This window comes from Haemorhous mexicanus, chromosome 5 (assembly GCF_027477595.1).
Source record: "Haemorhous mexicanus isolate bHaeMex1 chromosome 5, bHaeMex1.pri, whole genome shotgun sequence".
In the NCBI taxonomy this organism is placed as follows: domain Eukaryota; kingdom Metazoa; phylum Chordata; class Aves; order Passeriformes; family Fringillidae; genus Haemorhous; species Haemorhous mexicanus.
Genome location: NC_082345.1, coordinates 31,350,077 through 31,373,282, shown reverse-complemented (window position 1 = coordinate 31,373,282; position 23,206 = coordinate 31,350,077). Strand labels below are relative to the sequence as shown.

The 23,206-nt window shown below is 45.1% G+C and overlaps 1 protein-coding gene across 1 annotated transcript; it reads left to right on the top strand.

The window, feature by feature from the left end:
- The first annotated feature begins 19,005 nt into the window (after positions 1 to 19,005).
- Positions 19,006 to 20,639, top strand: SNRPF (small nuclear ribonucleoprotein polypeptide F). Its single transcript, XM_059846749.1, has 4 exons — positions 19,006 to 19,153; positions 19,349 to 19,474; positions 19,852 to 19,916; positions 20,521 to 20,639. The coding sequence occupies exons 1-4, from the start codon at positions 19,151 to 19,153 to the stop codon at positions 20,585 to 20,587; spliced, it is 261 nt and encodes an 86-aa protein (XP_059702732.1). The 5' UTR covers positions 19,006 to 19,150; the 3' UTR covers positions 20,588 to 20,639.
- Positions 20,640 to 23,206: the final 2,567 nt, after the last annotated feature.

Below are 23,206 nucleotides of genomic sequence, written 5' to 3'. Positions count from 1 at the left end.
ATTTGCCTGGTCAAGGACGTTATCCTGACTGACGGCTCTACAAAAGGAGACAGCATGTGTGGCTGCTCGAGAGGCCAGGGGAGCCCACCTGAGGGTGAGGGGATTGGGCAAGGACTGGGGCGCAGGGGCCTTTCCATGTGTGCACCTCCCGGGGGTCAAAAGGGTGCCAGGGGCATTCCACAGAGCTGGGGGAATCCCACGGTGCTGGTGGCATCCCACAGAGATGGGCTGCAAGGGAAGCAGTGATATTTCTAAACCTGACAGCATTGTAGAAACAGAATTAGACACCGTTTGCAAAAACCCTGGATTTTCACTTCGTATTTTTTGCTGTTTACTGGCTATTGAAAGGCCAAGCTGGTTTACACTTTCAAAATGCATGATGAATGTGAGGAAGTTTCTAAACAAAGAGTTAAAAGATCGTACCAGGTTGTAGGCAGGAATCTGCCTTAGGTTTAAATCTGTAAATTGCCCGTTTACCTTCTATCTCTTACTGACAATTCGTGTGAAATCAGAAAGACAACATCACTTCAAAGTATTGATCCCAGCTTGCTTTGGATCATACATGAGTTTTGTGGCAAATATGATGAACCTTGTGGGCACTTCTGTCACCTTCTAGGCTCAGCTTTGTTTTTGCAACATAGCTATGGAGTTAAAGAGTTTGCAGCAGAAAGTCTGCTGTGAAGCTTTGCATGTATATCTAGTAACTCTCAAGTTGTAGAGCATTTGCCACTGGCAAAATTGTGTCTTCTATGTAAAGTGGTTTATTACTACCACTTGTGTCACAATGACCATTCCTAGGCTTTTGTAAAGCCTTCTTTAGGACTGAACTCAGCTCTCAGGTATACAATGATAAATCTGGTTGATGCTTAAGCCTTACAAGGATCATTTGGGAATCCCATGCTAGACATTTAAACTGAGGGTGAGTTTCACTCATATCTGAAAAGTATGTAACAGCAGCATGGCCAGATGAGTGTGGTAATCAGATGGATAAGCAGGATAAGAAATGCAGGAAAGAAGAGATTTGTTCTTCTCTCTGGAGCTTGATACTCAATCAGTGTCCTGTCTCCATTAAAAAAAAAAAAAAAAATCAGTATTTTACTGATGATAAATGAGCACCTGCAGGGCTCCAGACCAAATCACCCTCATTTTCATTACACATACTCAGGGGATGGCACTAGGAGACAGCACCATGCCAATGGCCAGCACAGGTGTTCTGCAGCATCAAAGTGCTTCTCTGTTCTCTGAATAGGAATTTCAGGATTTAAATGCCAAGTAGTTCTGTGCTGGTCTTCAAAATCAGGCTGGTTTTCTCTCTCCTCATGGAAAAACGGGTGTGAAGTGCTATGCTTGTAATGAAATCAAACTTTGCTCCGGATGTTCCGGACTGCCAAGCTAAGTGTGGCTGCGACAGTAGCTGAGTACTGAGAGAAGTGCATCACCTGCAGCCTCTGACACCCCTCCTAGATAAGGCATATAATTTTTTGACAGCTTTCCATCTGGTACTGACCAGGCCTGAACATGCTTAATTAGTGAGATCTGATGAGTGCTAAGCCTGAGGTTGTATTAGTCTTGCTTCTAAATTTGGACACATGCTTTGAACTAGTAATACAGGAGTTAAAAGCATCATGTAAACAGGATTAGACTTGGCTCCCAAACCTTGCCTTCTTCCTCATTTGAGGGAATAAGAGACAGCAGGAAAGCACGCAGTAGAGCAGATGCTTCAGACAAAAATGGCTAGCAACTCTAAAAACACACCTTTCAACATCTGTCTCTGAGCATGCAAGAACTTGGTGTGCCTGGGGTCCTGCAGTGGGTGTCAGCACTCGCAGGTGGGATGATGTGCCTGGAGAGCGGGGGCACTCAGCAGCAGCAGGAGGGGAGCCTGCCTGCAGCCCCTGCGAGCACAGGCCAGGCTGTGCCGTCAGGAGACACATCCCGTGGGATGGCGTTGCACATCTGCACTGACTGCACATCTGCACATCGGCACTGACTGCACATCTGCATATCTGCACTGACTGCACATCTGCACATCGGCACTGACTGCACATCTGCACATCGGCACTGACTGCACATCTGCACATCTGCACTGACTGCGCTGCAGCAGGCACACCACGATCCAGCCTCCCTGCTGCGAGGGACATCGGGGCACCCATGGCCCTTATGGGGAGCTGGCAAAAGCCACCCGGCAAAACTTCCAGGTGGAAAACAAAAAAACTGTCCAGGAAAAGAACCTTGTAAGGTTCACCCTATGGCTGCCACACAGCACTTAGGTTGTTCCCTGGATCCAGATCTTCTATTGCTGAACTTCAGAGATCGCAGACCAGGCAAGTACTGCCTCCAACCAGGGTACAGTGCTGACACCGTGAGCACTGAAGGAAATAAAATATGAAAGCCTTCCCCTCAGTGTTGTGGTGCAAGCATTTATCTGGGGATTTGCAGTCTCAGCAGGAGTGCATAAAGAATACATGGAGCTTGATATGTTTGAAAATATGTCAGATGGCGCTGAAACCCATGCACTGATGGATGTATGGAACTCAGCATGTTTCATATATCTGAAATGCAGCTCCATGAGGGGAATTCAAGCTCTAGGCAGCACGGTAATCTTCCGTCTTCATGTGTGTAAATTCAGTCTAGACCACTGAAATGCAGATTCTGGTCTGATCTCTCAACATTTCCCAATGTAAATATTAAACAATAATTTATCGTATCTTGTGAATATGACCATAGATGAACCCCAGTTATGGAGCTCTCTGTAACATGAATGCTCTGAGAAATGTATGTTCATATTGTTCCCACCCAATATCCAGCATCCCTGAGTGGGGGTCTCCCAGGCCAGCTAGAATTCCTTAATTTGCATTTCTGTTTAAGAGGGAATTAAATCCCCTTTATGTGCTATTTTGCCCTCTTTTCTTTTTCTCATTTTTGTGCAGATGTTTCAGAATCGGAGCAAAGTGCTTAGGAAAAAATCTCCCAGCTAATGAACAAAAGACAGCATTTAATTTAGTCACTTTCAAGTAAACCAGGCAAGCCATTCAGACATTTGTAGCCTAACAAGATCATCAAGGCTAAGAGGCTCGTGTTGTTCTGGTGAATTATTTGCCTTGTACTTAAAGCAGTCTGTAAACTGTTTCTCTCTATATAATGAGGAGGAATTTTACACATGTAAAGAATTCTCCATGCTTCAGTTTACAGACGTGATTTAACAGTTCTTGCCTTCAGAGAGCTTGATGAAGAAATATCTGAGGTATCTAAAATATTATCAGAGGGGTCAGAAATGGCACTGAGAACTCAGGACTGGCTGCTTTCTGGGCTCATTTAGCCTGCTGCAGCAAAAGAGATGCTTTGACTTTTGGAAACTGTGGGCTTGGAAGGAAGTGTACTAAAGCCATAAACATGTTCTGGAGACTTTGAAAAACTTTCAGGGAACATATCAAACGGCTTGCTGTGAAGGTGTTCCAAACATTATGAAATACTTTATATACAGCCTCCATATCATAAAGTGGAAAAACTCATCTTCTGAAACCATTTTTTCCTTGTTTTAAATATTTCCAAATTAACACACACAGAGAAACTGGAGCTCTTCACACACTAGGAAAAGTAACATCAGCTCCTTCCTTTGCCCCAAGGAATATCAGACTAGCAGCTGTTTGTTCTGTTTGCAGAGGTGGTGGCCCCTAAGCACCAGTCTTCTCTAAAGGTTCCTCCACTCCTCTCTGAATTCCTCCTCACTCACCTCCTTCCAGACTCCTGCATTTCACCAGTCACTTTTCTCTTCAAACATCCGACTTCACCTCACTTGCAAACCTGTGTCTGGACCACACTTAGGAGAACCCTGGCTCAGATACTTTATTTGAGATTTTAAGACGTGTCTCACTGGGGGCTATGACCAACCTCTGTTAGTGGCTCTGAGATGCAGCACTGAAACCTTTGCTCCTTTGGACTATGTCTCTTTTGGCCCAGTCCAGATTTATCTTCCTTTTTCCTTAGTCTTGCTGAGTCCAATTCAAATTCAGTGCTGAAAATGAACTTGGAAGAAAAGAAACATTTTCACAGTCATGCAATTTTTCTGGGTTTGTTTGTTTGTTTGTTTTCTGCATAAGCAAATTTTTTGTAGTTGAGGAAAACTTCTTTAATTTTAGTTTGGTAGACCAGGGTTCCTTAAAAACAGTTAATAAACCTTGTTCCCTGCTACGTACTGCGTGCTTAAAGCAATTCAGGAATGTGAACCTGGTCCAAAAAACTGGGCCCTGGTGTCACTGGTGAATCGCCCAGAGGAAGAGCCATCTGTGGCTGCCTCCCTCCCAGGGTTGTTTTGCCATATACAAAACCCCAGCTGCACTCCTATCTACACCACCACTCACAACTCCTTCTTCATAAAGTCAGAGTTTCTCCCTCAGCAACAGAACTTTTCTTGTGGGAAGGACAAGACACTTCTGTGGTTTATCCCAACAGCAGACTCTGATTCTCCTTGTCTTTGACAAAGCACACATCTACATCCATAACCATTTCATTCCTCTGCTGTTTTAGTCTCCCATGAAATTCTGCATCTAGGGATTTTCTCACAAAATTCTCAAGACAGCTTGGGAACAAACATGTGCCTTGTTCACTTAGCAGCATCTCACTGCAGCCTTAGACCATGTCAGACAGTCTTTTAATTTGGATTTTGGATTAATTTAGTTTCTTTCTCTCTCTTTGCACCTTTTCCCATCAATAGCTCTGTTTGAGGCCACTGGGGCAGTACCAGCTGTCACTTGCCAGCAGATGATGTCACTGTCACATACATCTGCTGGGCCTCTATTTTCACAAAAGGCATGTTCCTCTGGATCTCTAGAAAGGCCACACAGTTTTGACTGCAACTGAAACCTAGAGAAATAGATTTGCCCTTCTTTTCAACTGCTGTAGTTCCTGAAATTGACTGATTTACTGTCAATTCTGCCCAGATCATTTTAATCTTCACATTCTGCCTGTATTGGATCCAAATGTAATATTTTCTGCTAATGTCAGTGACATGCTCTTACCTCCAGCTCATTAACAAAGCTGTTAGAAACCTTTTGTTGGTCCTCAGCATGATTTACTATGTGCTGCTGCTTCTCATGACTAAGGGGGGCTATTAGTGGGTATGGAACATCGCCAGCGTGCCTGGAAATTTTCTGTGCCTCCACAGTTGAAGTCCTGCCTGCAAGACAAGCTGCTTAGAAGATAAAAACAATATAATAACACAGTTATAGACCATGGCCATTTCCTCCCTTCTGAAACAGAAGTTGCTTCTTTGTGATTTTACATACTTCTCAATACTTTAGCAATAGCAGTGAGCTTTTCCTGACCACAACACTTGAGTACTTAGAGAGCTGTGGTTCAGAAAGTCTTCCTTCTTATTTCTAAAGCAGCTGAGCTATGGGAATAGCACACTGTGAGGGGGAATAGCACACTGTGAGGATTCTTTTTATTTATTTACTTATGTATGGTCTGAGTTGTTTTTTTCTTTCTTTGCTGTCACATTAGGTCTTGCTGGCATTTGCTTTAGAGCGACTGTTTCCAGCTTGATAGGTGCCATTTCTTTGCATTAGTGCTAAAAATTGTTTCTCTTAATGAAACCATTTCATGTTTCTGCATTAAAATTTGCATTAAAAACCTCATTAAATTTTCATTGTCCACCAGTATGCAGCCAGTCAAAGACTTTAAAAATAAATGGTTTTGCTCTTTTTGAGTCCAATTATTAAATGTGAAAACATCACTTAGAGGACATACAGTTCAGGGCTTCAGTTTGCATAGAAAACTTTCAGATATCATGCAAGATTTATGCAGCAAAGGTGAAATAAGGTTCCCCAAGTCTTGGTTCTGTCTCATTGGAAGCAGGGGCATCTGTTGCCTGTAGCGACCAATCTACTCAGCATTGCTCTTGTTGGGGGCTTTGACTGAAGATCTCTTCTTTGTAAGCACCACTCTCCAAGCTGGAGGTAAGGTAACAGCAGAACAGAACAGTTCATCATAGACAGCCCTCCACACCCCTCCTCCCAAACCAGGCTGAGGAAGTTCCAGGTGCTGATTTCCACACATTGATGAGTTACATCCAGAGCATTTCTGCCAGACCCAGAGGTTCCCTGCCCACCACTCCAGGGACATGGGGAGTGGACAGAATTTCACGTGTGGTTCCTCGCAGGAACAAAAGTCACAGGACAATTCGGTGCACCTGGATTTTAAAAGACAAACTGCAGACAACAGTGAAAAGCAACACTTAATAGTATTCCCAGTTCTTTTCTTGATTTCTTTTCCCAGGCTGATGCCTTGATCAAGATGTCATGAGGAAGCCAATGGAGGAAGAGAGAGCCCTTGAGAAATCAGAGCCAGGACCTCAGAGCTGAACTGCTGCCCCAAAATCAGCTGATGTGTGCATGCCCGAGCCCAGGGCTGCCTCCCATCCCTCGGAGCAGCTGTAGCTTCACTGCGGTATCATACGACCCCCTGCTGGCCTCATTTTTCTCCTCAGCACCTCTGGCATTCCAATTTTTCTGGTTTCTCCCTCCTCGGGGATCTCCAAGGTGTCACCTCCTGCAGGCACTCCTTTCTGAGGATGAAAGTAAAGGTTTTTGGGAGAGGATGGCCTGGAGGGGGCCCGGCCAGTGTTGCCCAGCACTGTCCTGCTCCCTCTGCAGCGGTGGTGACGGTCCCTGGCAGGAACCGACCGCATCTCAGGCTAATGAGTTGTCAGAAACCCGTCCCCGTGCCTCGCCTCCCGGGCAGGTTATTATTATGAGGGCTGTCAGTGGCGGGTGAGGATGGGGCAAGCAATCCATTTCTGCAGCCAGCGGGGAGCTGCGAATCTGTTCACAGGGGATCAGCGGGGTGCTGTGGGAACCGGCCTGCCCTGCAAGCGTCCACCAAGGGCTACCATTCAAGAGAGCACCGTGGGTTCATGGCGAGCGCAGCGAGCTCGCCTCTAATGTATGCCCTAATGAGTCAGCCGAGGGTGTTCTGCCTGCCTGAATGTCTTTAGTGTGGCAAAGCGGAGTGGACATTCCCATACAATAGTGGGCTTAAATTCAGCTTCTCACCGATGTCTAATTCATGGGCGGAACGGCTTTTGTAATACCTATAGAAGAGAAGTACAGTAGGTCATTTCTCCTGCTAATTGGAGTTGACAATCCCATATCTATCCATATCTCAGAGCCATTTGCACACAGTTGGAAAGGGAGGCATTTTGTCTTGGCTCATGTGGTCAGCCACCGGGAAGGAAATATAATGTATGTATGGGTTTTTGCTTCAGGCAGTCACAGATTTGCAACCAAAACTGATGTAACCTGGCAATGGCTTTTCCACTTACTTAACAGCAGGTAGAGCAGTAAGGGTTATCTTTCTTACCTTCATTCTCCAGCTTTTAAATGATGCTTCCCTTCCCCTGCCCGTGGCTCAACATCTCTGCAGAGCACCCTCTCATGACTGTCGGTCGCCCCGCAGCACAGAGATCCATCGTGCACAAGGCTTCTGGGTGCCATCATAACCTCAGGGCCAGAGTAACACAAAACACCCCTGCTCTGCAAACAGCAGTTTCACAACTTGCTAAAGGCTGCTTGTGGGACCGGTAGTAGGGGTAAGACTGAGCCCTGACCCCAGGCCTAGAATGATAAAGTGCATCGAAGGTGTCTCGTGTGTTAGTCTTTTCGAGCATGACATGAACTTCTGCTACACTTGACACTTTATCCACTGCCTCATTCAGATACAGCAGTTGTATTTGAGTGAACACAGAGAGTATTAATGCTTCTAATTTAATCTGGCTCATAACACCTGAAAAGGAAAACTTCTCAGATTCTGTGAGGTAGCCAAAGGGGTACTTTGAGGTGATTTACCAGTTAAAATTGGATCCTCCTCTTTCTTCAGTAGACCATTTTCTCCTCAAAAGCATCAGCCACAGTTCTAGGTCCCATCCCCTCCCCACCTATGGCAGTGTTTGGGAAGAATTAAGAGTGGTTGTGACAACTTAGGGGATTTAAAATATACATACTTTTTTTTTTTTTAATAAAAGCTTTGGTTTGTCCACTTGTCATGGTAAAACATCCAGACTTGATCAGTGGAATTCTCAACTCTGTTAAGAGTATATGATGAAATCACAGAACTAAATTACTGGCCTTTTCCACTTACTAAAGGCCTATTCCACATGGGATCCAAAATGTAGAACATGGTAAAATTGCTTGGTTGGTACTTCATGCTGGGACTGAAAGGGACTGCAACACCACCAGGCTGGAGACAAATCAACTTTACACATCAATCCTCTTGACTTAGAGGTCATTTAGTTGTTCTTGATTTGACATGGAAATTTTGTAAGACGCTATAGAGCTGGGAAGCAGAATAAAGCCACACAATGTATAAAAATAGATGAGATAAATTGCCACTTTATTTTTCTAAATATGTTCATTAAGGATATTAATTTCCTTATGAGGAAAACTTTACTATGTTTTTGCTTTTAAAAAAATAATGATCTGCTGGAAGTGTGGGAAATACATTTTAAAAAACCCAGTAAATGGAGCACACGTCAGTAAAGACAGCTCAATTTCGTTACGGTGGTGTGATCACAAAAACATTTTCTACCATGCAACTTTTAATTAGTCTCGCAAAAAATTATTCTGCTTCACTTATACAGAGTACAGTAAATGGCTACATAAATGCATAAGGAATGAAATAAATACGCTTTGTTCAAATGTGGTGACCTTTGGGAAATAAGATGATAAGAGAATGAAGTTTCTTTCTGTTTCCCCTTGTATTTATCATGAGGCAAGTCAACATTTCTCCATGAAATACAGTAATTATGATAAAAAATAAACCAAAGTGAACTTCTTCACTTCACACTTCAACAATCTTCCAGCCATACAGACGCATTCATGCATGTATGGCTGTCATTTCCAATCCAGACAATTTTTGATAAGCTTTAGCTATTCTGAGGTGCTGCCAGTTTGAGTGACAACCTTGATACCTGCAACTAAATGGTTAATCTGTTCACCATTGTGAATGTAATCAGTGCTCTCAGACACAGTGAAATCCCACATTTTTCTGATGTCTCAAATAAAGTGGTTGTTAGTAAATAATATAGACTGTATGTACATATAATGTCCAGCACATAAATGCTAAATATTCATATGCATGGTACTGTCTGCACACATTCTGTGGTGTCACGTATATACACACACACATAGGAATATTAACCACACAAAATATGGAAAGCAAGACATATTTAAAAATATATGTAAAAAATAGCTTTGCCTGTGCTATAAATAAAAATTAAAAAAAAATAAGTAATGCTTTTCATTACAGCAACATTTCAGATGTGCAGCTCGGGTCTGAGTCATGTGTGCTCTATGACTGTTTGGTATAATTTAGCATCCAGGTCCCATGGAACTCAGAAGCATTCTGCCCTTGAAAGCACAGTCATTCCTTCCATCCTGCTGCTATTTAAACGCACTAGAGGATGATGTGTACTTCCAAACATGAATAAGGCAAAACCAGTGAAGGCAAAGGTTATGTAGGCAAAGGGTATTCAACTTCCCTCATTTGCTAAAGACATTACAGCTCCAAGCAATGTGCTGAGCTTGCACCTTTTAGTCCATTATCTGAGGTTGGAGTCAACTTGGCAACATCAAAAAAGTTGTCTTTTTCATTTGTATGGGCAATTATAAATTCATATGTTAGCTCAGCACCAGAAACACTGGTCTGCAGTGTTTTCCATCTATTCTTAGCTTTCTGATGTTTACTACTCATGGAAAAAATAAATCCAATTTCATGCAAATGTTCAGAATTAACTCCCTGAAATTCTTATGTGACCCATAAAGAAAACACATTGTATGAATAGTGTATGAATAGAGGAACGGGGTTTCTTTACATATAGCCTCAAAGGTACCTCACAAAACACAGGTTCTTAAGCCTGGTAAATGCTGCCCTCCAAACACCACAAAAAAAGTAAGTAGAGCTTTATAATCAAGATCTTTGCTGACACAGCCTGTGGGAAAGGCCCTCCACAGGCCTAAATTCAGATAATTGTTAAATTCTGACAAAGTCTTACGGCATTCATGTTTCCAGACACTCTTATAGATGGGCAAAGTGTTTGCCAGGGTGTTCCAGTGGGCGCTGGTGTCTGGATGCTGGGACAGGAGCAGTGTCACCCACTGCCACAGCTGCCCTTCGCCTCAGACAGACCAGTCCAGGGGACAATGGGAATTGCCATCCACTTCACTCTACTGGGAATTATCTTATCAAACACCTAATGTAAAGTCATGGCTCCATTAAAATTCTCAATGTCTCAACATGGCACCATTGTGAATCAAGCTTAAACAAGACTGTTCATCATTGGACTTTGTGCCTGTTTTTAAATAAATCTTTAATTGTATCATTTAATCCTCTAGATCTCCTTTCCCTGAGATAAAGAGCTTCTTCCTGAGCATTTAAAGAAAAACCCCAGAAAACCACAGATGAGCTGATGTGTTTTATGTCCAATGCACAGAAGTATGTAAATCCATAAAGTGTCACAGGAATGAACCAGCCCTTTCCTCTTATAATTACTTATCTTTTACAGCCTGTCAAAACAAGTACTCACTTGCCTTACGTGAAGTGTCGTAGGAAAGGAACACCAGTATCTAGCCCATTGCAACCCACAACTGATCAAACAGCCACAAGAATTGTTTTAAAAATGCATCATTTGCCAGAAAATGCTCAGCATTGTGTAATATGCTACATGTTTGCTTGCTGTGCAGCAAAAAAATAAAAGGGTACAAAAGTTTAATGTCAAAGCTAGCGTTTATTATACAAAATCCATATCAAATGCATCTGTTTATTAAGTGCAGTTGGCAATGCTATTATTAAGGTTTGTCTTTGCTGCTTGTAACTCTGGCAGTCTTTAATTGTTTGTATAAACATTTACAGGAGGCAGATCTCTAGAAAAGCTTTCCTGGAAGCAGGAAATATCTGCTCCAAGCTGATATGTTTCAAGAAAATTTCAGAAGGTCATTTCTAAGAATGGTGCTTGGGAAAAACGTAGGTTCCTTTCCCTCTACTTAAAAAAAAAAAAAAAAAAAAAGAAAAGAAAAGGAAAAAAAAAGGAAAAAAATAAGGAAAGAAAGAAAAAAATTTTATTCTGGAAAAAAATAAAAGTTTTGGAGCAAAGACTTGAGTGCTGCAGCAAATGGTCTTTGTTAAAGGTGCACCTTTTGCTGTGCTTGTGAGATGTGACCATGGTCTAACCCTTGATCATTCCCTAATCCTCCAAATCATCCCAGCTTGCACTCAGTGGCTGGAGAGAGCCAGCTCAGACACCACATCTGCTGGCAGAGAAGCAGGCTTTTTCCAATTGTTTTTATTACCCAAACCAGCTAAGTGTCTCTATCCTGCATTGCAGTAAACAGTGCAATCAGGGCAGCATCTTCCCTGTGCTGGCCTGGTCAGCCCCTATCAGTGCAAGGGCGCTGCTCACTGCACTCCTGGGCACAAGAGTGGATCCCTACTTGCCACCTCTGCAAGGTCCTACTGCAAGAACACACTCTGCTTCACCACCTGGGCCTTCCCATTACCTGCAGATTGCCCCAGAGAAGACACTGCTCTGGAGAAGGAAGGCACCAAATGGATGTGAGTGCCTCTAGGAGACCGAGCTATGCTGCTGAGGCCACTCACGTCAAGTGCAGACAGCAGCAGTGGCTGCTGTAAAGGATTCAAAGAACAGAAAAGAACCCAAAGGGAGCAGTGTGGCAGTAGGGCCAGTTCATCTGGGGCATGCAAGGAGCATCAAGAATTCTCAGTGCACCATCAAAAGCACTGAAATTGCTCATAGTATCTCTCCAGGCTCTTGGCCCAAGCAGGGAAGCCCAGGGCACATCAGCTGCCTCCTCAGAAACACCTGCTGGGCAAAGAGAAGGCAGCTCTCATCCTCTGTGCACTTTGGGAAAAACCTAACAGGTTTTGATCTCACAATTGATCTAATTGATCTCACAGAGTACTCAGCAACACAAAAGCAGGAATGCCAAACTAAATGACAACTTGCAGCTTTACAGGAAGCAGTTGTGTCAAGGGAACACCGGCACATCAATGGACTCCAGACTAAAAATGAACCAGACAGAGCAGGTCTCCATGAGCTGTCATTGACATAATGCAGTGGGAACTTCTCTGGCCAAACCTCCAACTTACTGAGCTCTTAGACTACTCTCAAAAAAGGCATTTCTGTGATTCCACACTGCACCCAGCACATACAGCTGGGCACTGCCCCAAGAAGTATGAAAGTCAGGGCAGTGGTAATTTGGGGATTGTTGGCATATAACCAGTGTAAACAGCTACAGCCACGCTCTCTCCCCTGGAGTTGTAACAGATGATGTGTGTTGAACCACGGGATTTTGAGTTATGAGCATACTGCAGTCCTTTGTGCTGTCTGCCTTGGCCATTTGGTCCTAATTAACTGGCCATGCCCACAGTTAATTCCTGGTTCCTATAGTCCTTCCTGCCTTGGGCAGGCTAAGCCTCTGGGGTCTCAGGCTCTGAGAAAAGCCTGAACACCTACACAAGCTCGGACTCCTGCTTGTTCCAGACAGGCAATGAGATGCTCCAGGGAGCATCTGGGAGCTGACCCCAAACTGGCTGCATGAAACCTTCTCCTCCACTCTGCTCCACGGGGAAGGTTGTGCACACACATTTGCCTTTACAGTGGACCCTTGGCAGTCCCTCATCCAGAGAGGCCCTAAAAAAGGAGCACCAGTTTAGCAGAGAGGCAGAAGCCACTGGAAGCCACTGGTCTCAGATGCAGGGCAGTGAGTGCTGCCTCCAAGATGAGATGTGGGCCTTGGGCTCAGGTTCAAGTCAAACACAATTGCAGACATCACCTCTGGCACACTCCCAGAGCACAGGAGGCTGGGGATTTCTTCTGTCTGCAGATCCTGCCTGGAAATGAGACTCTCTGGCCCAGCTGCCTAAGGACCAGCACTGGCTTTCCTGGGAGGGGTGCAAATAACCTAGTAGACTTTGCAAAGGCTCCAACTGCAAATCACTCTTCCCTCTGGCTATCAGAGGAGTAGATGTGTCTGGCCAAATGAGTAGAACCGCAGCAGCCCCACTGTGTAATGGAAGGAGGTCTGGACATATTTGTCCCTGCAGCTGCCAGTCAGCCTTGATGACTCAGGTTGGTTTCTTTGGGACCTGGGCTCCTATTTCTCTGCCTCATCTCTCCAGAATATTGCTTGGGCTCAATAGAGTTTTCTAAGAAATTCAGGAATCCTAGTTTTAGCTGCTCCTTTTAACCCAGTGTCATTTATGTCTCTGACTTTCTCCTATCCAGCTAGTTTCCCTCTCTCACTGAAATGGTGAGGGGATCTGTACAATATCAGCAACACTCTGTTGACCTACGTGCCTGTTGCCTAATTACTCCTTTCTCTCCTCCCTCCCCACAGGATTGGCTGTTAGAAATGGCAGCAGATGAGGTCCTCTGTTATGGCAGAGCTTGCCACCTTACACAGAGAGCCTCCAACACCAGCCAGACTTTCTGAGCTCTGATCTGACAGATTTCTCAAAACACCAACCCTTAAACAACCTCTGTGACTTGGAGCCAGTTATTAATATCTATAAAGATGCTTGTGTGAAAGCACAGTTTCCAAGCTCCTTCTGCACAACACTTGATCTCCTTCTTTTTGACACACACAAGTACACCATTTCATTATTTGTATAGATCACTTTGTTTTCCTCAGTACATAATTTCAATTCCAATTCATTAATGTCAAAGCATAAAAGAAGCAACCGCACATAAAGCAACAAAAGTTTGCTAAACCCAGAAGATAGCAGCTGATAATTAAGGAAGTCCCATTATTTCTTGGCAAAGGGGACTGTGTTTTCAGAGACACATTCTTAAAGGGCCTCTCTTTAGTGTAGCTGCATAATTTGCATGAACACTATTTGCACAGAAAAATAAAGGTATTCAATATGGATAAAAGGAGCCTTTAATGTGCCCATAATTTCTGTACAATACCCATCCCATGCCCCTTCTTGTTGGCACAGCCTGGCCTCGTGACAGGTTCACAGAAGAGCCACTCTGGCAGATTTTTGATGGCGTGGACAAAAGATCTGGGCTTTTGTTAGGACATACCTGCCCCCCACCTCCACCCTCAGTCTCATTTTGTACTGATATCATTGCAGAAAAAAGACATTGTACTGATCTGAAATTGCACATAAATCCTCTACCCAAGAAGAAACCCTTCCTTTCCATCTTCCCAGGCTCACCTCTGCTGCCTGCCCATGTTCACAGCATGGTCTCCTGCTTACTGGGCAAGTTCATCCCAAACAGACTTTTGCATTTTGTTTGTGTTCCCTCACATTTCGGCTGCAGCCACTGCCAGGCATGCAGGGCCAGTGGAAAGCCTCCTGGTTTTTGTGTTTCTCCTGTGTCCTTCCCTTTGGCTGTTTCCAAGTGCTGTTCAGCAAGACTGAGCCTCTTTTCTGGGCTACAGTCTTACACTGAGATGAAAGTCTGCAGCACATGGAAAAAGGCATGTTGCTTGGATGAAGCCTGAAACAGGCTGACCAGTTTTGTGCCTCCTAGCACTTGGATCCTGTATATCCACCCTGGTAGCACAGTGTGGCTTTGCTTCAGTTGATGAGAATCTCAGAGAGAAATTACAGCCCCCTGTTCCTCTTAAGTCTGAGCCACTACCTCCCAACTCCCAGTCACAATCTGTGGTGGATGGTTATGGCCTCACATGGAGATTTGATCAAGATGGTGTAATTAAAATGACAGCAGAGAGGAAAGGTGTTTCACTGGTAGATATTTCTGAAAAACTGCTGCTTGAAGCAAAACTGTTTTACTCTGGCAAAGCCCCATAAAGTCAGGACTGTACCTCATATCAGGTATAGTCCTTCCAACAGTCCACACAATACTGCTACAGCAGTTCCCAAGTCACCAAGAGCTGATAAATGACACAGATTTTCTGAACATAGAGAAAATCTTGTGTTACTTATTGAAAAAGATTTTTAGACAAGATACTCTCTACAGACAAATTGTGGGCAAGATCTGATTTTTCATTCCAGGATGATATCTAATGGGAAATCTTCCATTTTGCCTATTCCTGAAGGAAAAAGAGATGTTCTTCATGTCAATACTTGGCCTGAGTCCAAGGTCTTGTTCATGTTTAAACAATATTGCTACAACAGGAAAGCTCCCCAAGGCTGCACAAAGCTTCAAAATCCTCCTAGGTGCACAAGAGTTATAACCACTGCATCTCCAAGAAGTTAGAACAGAGAGCTTGCCAGGAATTGGCAACTTAAGCCTACTTAATGTCCCTGCACTTGATGGCATGCCATGCCTTTTGATGGCTTTCACTAGAACCAAGATTTTTCTTTTTAAAGTATCCATGCCATGTCCCTCATATCTTCCCCTCCAAGTTGTGTCTTCCTCCTTGTTGTTTTCCCCTGCTTTGCAACAGCTGAGAGGTTAGTTTTGGCCTGTTTTGGTCCTTTGCTCTGCATCTCATCTGCTCCCAGACCACTTTCTTGTAGTCACTAAATCTCCAGATTTTCTGGATTTTTGTTTTTTTTTCAATTGCATTTCAGTGATCATATCTCCTTTCCAGAGCCTTTCTTTTCTGTTTGGCAGGATTCCGTCTCCCTTCCCCAAAGGAAATTTCATTTCCTTTGGGGAAGGGAAACGAAATCTTGCGATTTCAACGGAGATCAATTGGGTAAGCTTTGGTGCATGTGCACTGCCAACCTCAGACTGGGGTATCACATCACCTCACGGGTTCAAGGACCAAACTTGGCCTGGCACTCTGGCAAGGGGGAGGAAGGAGGGTGGTTTGTCTTTACCTTGGACAGGTTGTATGGGGAGAGAAACAGGTTCTTACAAGGCTTTGTCAGTTTTGGACCCAACCGAAGCAGAAGTTCATCTGCCACACAGCAGGGCTAAGTCTGTGCTTCTACACTGTATCCTTTTTGATGCAAACTTGTCCTTTGAAGGTGCTGTCTTCTGATGGAGCTTCCATTTTGTTAACTCAGCTCTGCCCACTTGCAATTCAGGGCTGTGCTTTCATGGCCACTTTAAGTTCTCTGACTATAACTGGTGCCTATGGCTTGGTGATGGCAAAGCTGATGCTCTTACTGCTCTGGTGGACATGACTGTGGGATACCAGAAGGAGTTTGCCTGATGTGGAATAAAAATGCAGCGGAGGAAACCCCCACTGACAGTGGCATATCACTGGGAAATGGCACGGGATGGTCACTAAATGTACAGCCTAGAAGCTGGAACATCGGGCAGCTCTGAAAGTTTCCTTAATGATGTGTTTATGGCAGGCAGAAACAGGTTATGGCAGGGAGTTCCTGTCCCAGCAAACTTGGCTGAATGAGGAAGGAGTTCTGGTCTGCCGAGGTTTCTCTCAGCAATGTGATGGTCCAGGGGCCCTCTCAGCCTAGTTTTATGGCAACACAGTGTATTAGTGATGTCAGTGAGCAATTGCACCTACACAGACAGCACCAACTAACCAGCCTCTCCACCAGAAATGCTGCTTCCCTTGAATGTCCTCCTGCTTGATGTGTTTCCTTAGGAACAGAGCGTAGCATTTGTGTGAAATTCCCACCCCTGAGCTGCAGGAGAAAATCCTATCCATCCAACCAGGAGCTAAGGTTTGGATTAATCTATTACAACAACTCTTTCCTGTTCATTTCCTGTTGAGCAACAGCCTAAATACCCTGACCCAAAGGCAGAAAAGAATGCAAATTATTACTTCCCCTATTACATGGGAAATACAAAGAGGACAAAAGGTGAAGTTCACCCCTGTGCTGAAGGTCTGAAGATCACCCTAAGAAGACTGTCTCTGAGTCAGAATGATTCAGTCAACAAGGTAAACAGCAAATTCCTCATAAGGGCAAAAGAAAAACATCAGCTTATTTAATTTCCTGAGTATCTGACTTACTCACTTAACTACATCAGTTGCAGTCATGTGTTCTGTGCTTTCAGTACTCCTTCCTACCCTACCATCACACAAAATTGCTGCAGAGCAGTCTCCAGCTGATGAGATTACTGACATGTGAATTCATGGGCCAACTGTGAAAGTAGAAGTTAAGCACTCTTGCTCTCTGACTGAGATCCACAACCCTGAGAAATGCTTGTCGTAACAACAGGGCTGGAATGTTTACTCACCTGAAGAACAGAGTGTCTTAAAAGAGAAATATAAATGCTCCTATTTTGTGGTACACAAAAAGTTTTCCCAACATGAGGACGAGACAGTGGAGGTCAAAATTAGTTTCATGTATATATATGTAAAAATAACTAGTGCTATTTACAGATAACATACCAAACCTGTTATATTGCCATTCACAGACCTACATGTTTATCCTTGTCAGAACAGTGCAAAAATTGCTCTTACAGTATGATTGTATTCAAGACACTCACTCTAAGCTTATTGCATTCACATTATACACGGTATCGTGTGAAATCAGCTATTCTATACTGCAAATGGCATGGAAAATTAGACATCTATACCATTTCCCATTGTGTTCATATTTTTCCTGCATAGTCTAACCACAGATTGCCTCACAAAAAACTCTGATAAATTAGTTACTCCTTCAGCTGGCTTATAGTGAGTCCTGCCACCAGAAAGATAATTAGCGTTATATTGCTGTTGCTTCTGTAGTCCATCCACTACTCCCTAAAAGAAAATCACACTTATTTCTAATGGCCATGGGAATGAGCGCTTAGATATCGTCACAAGAAGTTCCACCTCAACATGAGCAAGAATTTCTTCATGTTGGAAGTGGCAGAGCACTGGAACAGGCTGCCCAGGGAGGTCGTGGAGTGTCCCTTTCTGGAGACATTCCAAACCCACCTGGACACGTTCCTGCGTCACCTGCTGCAGGTGACCCTGCCTTGGCAGGATGTTTGACTGGATGATCTTCAGAGGTCCCTTCCAGCCCTAACAATTCTGTGGTTCTGTAACTGCACTTGTGATATATGCTAGTGAACAGGAATTACAATTCCATCTGTTCCACTCCTACACATTCCTGGTGTGTAAGGACAGTCTGGACCTGGAGAAGATGGCTTGTTGCACCGACAGCTTTAAACGTGCAGGTTTCAGGAGGCAAGAATGGTTTTGCCTTCAATACCAGGGCACTTTTGGAAGGTGAAGCGCACAAAACCCGTAACAGTTCTGTTACTGAAAGGTCAAGTTTCCTGAATGTGTGTTTCCCCCATTCAGCACTCAACACACTGAAGATTAAGGGAATTTCTGCAGGAACAGAAATACACATTGTGGCATGTGATGAATTTACACATAGAGCAGTAGAAGACATTAGTGAGGATGTGACAAACTGGCAAAGGGTACAGGCGGTGGTTTAACATATTTGCCTGTCAAAGGTTAAGACATAAATTAGCACTGATGTTTCACCACGTGAAACTGATGTTTGATATTAGCACTGATGTTTTCTCTCTACACCCAGGAACATCTTTGCCTGGGAGTCAAAAGACACTGACAGGGGATTCGCACTTAATGCGTACTATAAACGCTGACATTTTCTATCCTTGCGTGTGGAATCACGAAAAGGTGCTGAATTGGGGATTATTTTCGCGGACGGATGGACGCCGCCAGGCTTTGGCCGCCCGCGGGGCTCGCCGGCTCCGCCGGGAGAGGCTGTCAGAGCCCAGCCGCCGGTGCCACGGCCGCCGCGCCGGGCAGGCGCTGCCACCTCGCGGGGACCGGCGCGGGCAGCGCAGCGCGGAGCCGCAGGCGGAGCGGGGGCGAGCACGGCCGCCGGGAGCGCGCAGCGCTGCCCGCGGGCGCGGGCACGGCGCAGGCACAGCGCGCGCGTACGCGCACCGGGCACGCGCACCGGGCACAGGCTCACACCCCCCGCACCGCCCACGGCCGCGCGACCACGGCGCGCCTCGCGGCAACAGCGATTGGTTGCGACGGGGGTGGGAGGGGGAAAACTGACCGGCCAATGAGAGAGGCCGGCGGCACCGGCGAGCCAATGGGCAGCCGAGCCTGTAGCTCGGCGCGTCGGGGCCCGGCAGCCAATGGGAGCGCGGCGCGGGTGAGAGGTCGGAGGTGGGAGAGCGGCGCCCCCGGAACGGGAAGCGGAGCCGGTCCCAGCGCCTCCCGTTGTCCCGCGGCGCGCACGAGGGGTTTCCGCGCGGGCCCGCGCTTCTCCCGCCATGGTGAGCGGGAGCGGGAGGGGCGGGGCGGGAGCCGAGAGGGCGGCGAGCCGGGAGGCCCGGGTGCTGAGAGGCCCGGAGCCGAGAGGGCGGGAGCGGCGGGAACCGGGTGCTGAGAGGGGCGGAAGCCGCTCCGTTACCGGCCCCGGGTGGGGCGGGACGGAGCGGGGGGCGCTGACCGTGTGCTTCCCCCGCCAGAGCCTGCCCCTGAACCCTAAGCCGTTCCTGAACGGGCTGACGGGGAAGCCGGTGATGGTGAAGCTGAAGTGGGGGATGGAGTACAAGGGCTACCTCGTCTCCGTGGACGGCTACATGAACATGCAGGTGAGGGGCCGGGGCCGTGCCCGGGCAGTGCCGGCCCCCGGCGTTGCGGATGCAGAGGCTGTGGATGCCCAACCCTGGGAGCGCCCGAGGCCCGGCTGGATGGGGCTGTGAGCAGCCCGGTGTAGCGGGAGGTGCCGGTGCCCGTGGCGGGCTCGCAGGGAGAAGAGGATGATGCCCGAGTCAGGAGCTCTCCCGCCGCAGCCGCTGCGCGCCGGAGAGGCGGGCGGTGCCTCGGGGGGGATGTGGAGCGGGAGCGGGGCCGCTCGGCCACCCCCGGTCACTGCAGCCGAGCCTGGGGCTGGGCCAGAGCCGTCGTGTGCTTTGTGAGCTGCTGTTATTGCTGTCATTCTGACTTTTTTTCTCATTTTCCTTTCAAGCTTGCAAACACAGAGGAGTACATAGACGGTGCGTTGTCTGGACACCTGGGTGAAGTTTTGATAAGGTAATTGGGGTATTTATTTATGGTGGAGGAAGGCTCTAAATCACCTCACATCTTGCATTAAAGCTTGTGCTGGTGGATGTTGTGTTTCTTGCCTAATTAAGATGCCAAGTGTAGCTCTTACAGGAAGGCTATGAAGTTCTCTTTTATATCAAAGTCTCTTCTGAGAGGAGGAAAAATGAATTTTTTAATGTATTTAAAGAAGTATTTCCTATCCCTTGATAGTAAATACTTCTTTAAACGAAGTATTTAAGGTGACTAAATACCTTTGTTTTCCACATTATTGTGTATCTGGGAATCCTTTGGCATTGTAAACTAGTGCACTGCAACTGGAAACTATTTGTATGCTTTGAAGTTAAATTTGACTGTAACTGTTCACTCAGAAGTAAAAATTTTTTGTTCAGCATTGTCAACAGCTATTACATTTATGAAGTTGCACAATTTAATGTGCTGTGTGGAAAAGGTGCACAAGGTCAAGAGCAGCATTGTGTTCTGTAGAATTTGGCTGTTGCCAGGCTACTTTCAAGCAGAAAAATGTTTAAAGCATGTTTTATGTGGGGAAAATTCTAATGTTTATAGCTAAGGCAACTCTTGGTTCTATTTACAGGTGCAATAATGTTTTGTACATCAGAGGTGTGGAAGAAGAGGAAGAAGATGGAGAAATGAGAGAATAGGTGTTTTGTATTTCTGGGAATAAACTTTTTTTTTCCTTTTCTGTTTTTCATACTTTTGTAGTAAGACGTTTATTTCCATTGTGTTTTGGTATGGGGAAAAGTAACCCTATTAAAGGTCTTCAATATTTTATTGGTGTCCAAAAACTAATGCTGGAGGAACAACAGGTAATTGTTTCAATTTAAAGTTGAAAATATTGAAATGAAAAGTGAGTGTTTAAAAATACCAGTTATCTTCCCATCTGAAATGCAGAGGAAGAGTTGGCAGTATCTATATTTTACAGTTTGTATGCCATGACTATTTAAATACATTTCATGTTTAAAACTGTTTATAAAACTTTTGGAATTAGCTGGGAAGATTTCACTGCCAGTGAGGTGTGGAGATCTGTTATCCTCCAGTTTCTCTCAGAAATATTCTCCTGCTTTGAGTCAGGAAGCTGGAAATGTGGCTGCATGGTCATTAGGAAGGACAGATGTGTGTCACCTTAGCAGCCAACAGCCACAGACAAAAGCAGAGCTCCACAGACTTGAGTGGCAGTAATAGAGCTGAGACAAGAGACTGCAGAATGGGAGTGTGCTTTGTGAGTCTGCTGAAGAATGGAAAGGGTGCTGTGGTCCTCCTCAGCATGTTGTGAAGAGAAGATGTTCTGTCTAAAAGCTGCACAGGTTGTGGCTGCAGTAGGTGCATGTGGAGTGCAGCTCTCCAGCCCTGCTGCCTGGCAGCACACATCCTGTCAGGCACAACTGGAGTGGGCAGTGCTGGGGGCTGGCTGAGGGTGGAACACTGGTTATGAGAACTGTGGGAAGGACACCAGCCTGTCAGGATAGATCCTGCAGAGAAATACCTCCCTGTTGCATGCTGGAAGACATCCCTGGAGCTATCCATGTGTTCCTTTAATACTGGCATATGTAAGTTTCCATAAAGAGTGAAAAATCATTTTGGATGTACTTGTGCAGGTGTTTCATTGCTTAAACCAGACCCTTTCTGGCAGTGTGGTGGCTTCACAGCTCTGCTGAAGTTCTCTGCAGTCCCGTTGGGAAAGGGAAAAGAGCTTTTTAAACTAAAATCAGTACGATCTCAAGGATAAATGAGTACTTTAAAATTGGCAATGAGCCTTGGAAACCTCAGAACAACTAGATGTGTTCTGAGTGGTGGCAGGAATGAGAGACAAAGAAGCATCTCCCCTGGTTTGTGATGCAGCACATCCTGTGAAGGACTGCATGGTGCAGAATAGTGCCCTTCCTGTGCTGCCACTGATTGTCACAGTGCTGTCAGTACTGGAGGAGGAAGAGCTGTGACTGTCACCTTGGTATCCAAGTCAATTCCTTGCCTGCAGTGGGCTGGCACTGATCTGAAAGCTGCACTTCCTCATGAGGAAGTGGGACTGGAGGTGAGTTTGTCTTGTATTATCTGAGCACTGGATCAGCAGATAGGGCCACCACTATGGCAGCTGACCAAGCTTCAGCTTTTCAGAGTGACTGGGAAGACCAAGCCTATGCTGAACCCCTTCTGTGTGCAGAGATGGCTGTGACTGTTCCTCTATTAATCAGGTGTATCTGTAGAATCATGTCTGGAGTTGGGCTGTACAGCCAGATTGCTTACTTCCTTTCCTGAGGGTAAAGCAAATGTCTTGCCCTTGCAGAGAGAGCTACCTCCTGTAATTCATAGCACTTCCTCTGATTCTCTTACTGCAGGCTGAGAATTCATCAATGTAGGACACCAGTGGTTGTTGGTGAAATGCTGATTTTTGTGCTAGGAAGAATCTTCAAACAAGGAAAGTCCTGTAGCAGTTTAAAATTAGTAGAAACCTTTTTAAGAAAAATAAAAAACAAACAAGCCAAAGAACAAAAGAAGCAAGGGAACATTTTGTGCATCATGGCGTTAATGTGGCAGATACTTCCTAACTTAAAAATGGGCTGTTGATATTCCAGGACAGACAGCCTGTACCCATCATTAGGAAAGCAGCCACATCTGGTTTTGCTGGTGGCTATTAAGAAATGAATCAAAGTAGATAGACACAGCTGGTGTATATCAAGATTAAGCCACTGTCTAGAAAAAAATAAATTAAAAAAACACCAACCAAACAAACCAAAACCACCAAAAAACTGAAAATCTCCAGTAAGATGAATAATAGGAAAGACAAGTGGACTTACATTTTGGAAAAGCAAGAACTCAGAACTAAGAAAACAAAGATGTTTTTCTCCTGTAAGCTGCTTTATAGTGTCTTGAGTTTTCATCCTCAGCAGAAGTGTGATCCTTTCACATAGCTTTGTATTCTTTTGAGATGCTTTGTTATGCCTGTTTTTTTGACAGTTACATTCCTTAGACTTTAAATTCAGACCATTTTACTTTTCCATAGCACCAGGCATCAAACGCTTTAACTAAACAATACCTTGGTGGATAAATTGGTAACTAATATTGGTTTAGTTATGCTGCAAAAACGGAGGCATGTGTTTCTTTTGCTACCATCAAATGTTCCATTCACTTCAGTGGATGAACCCATGCAGATAAAGTCAGACAACTTAAACATGTGCTTAACTTAGATCCTTGTCCTAAATGATGTGGAAAGAATTGCAGGGCAGGTGAAGAAAAGGTGTTCTGAATATATCAGAGTAATTTGA

Bases quoted from the DNA above. Each gene is read 5' to 3' on its own strand.
- SNRPF (XM_059846749.1), top strand. The intron at 19,475-19,851 runs GTGAGGGGCCGG...TTTCCTTTCAAG, and splicing joins ACGGCTACATGAACATGCAG to CTTGCAAACACAGAGGAGTA. The intron at 19,917-20,520 runs GTAATTGGGGTA...TTCTATTTACAG, and splicing joins CTGGGTGAAGTTTTGATAAG to GTGCAATAATGTTTTGTACA.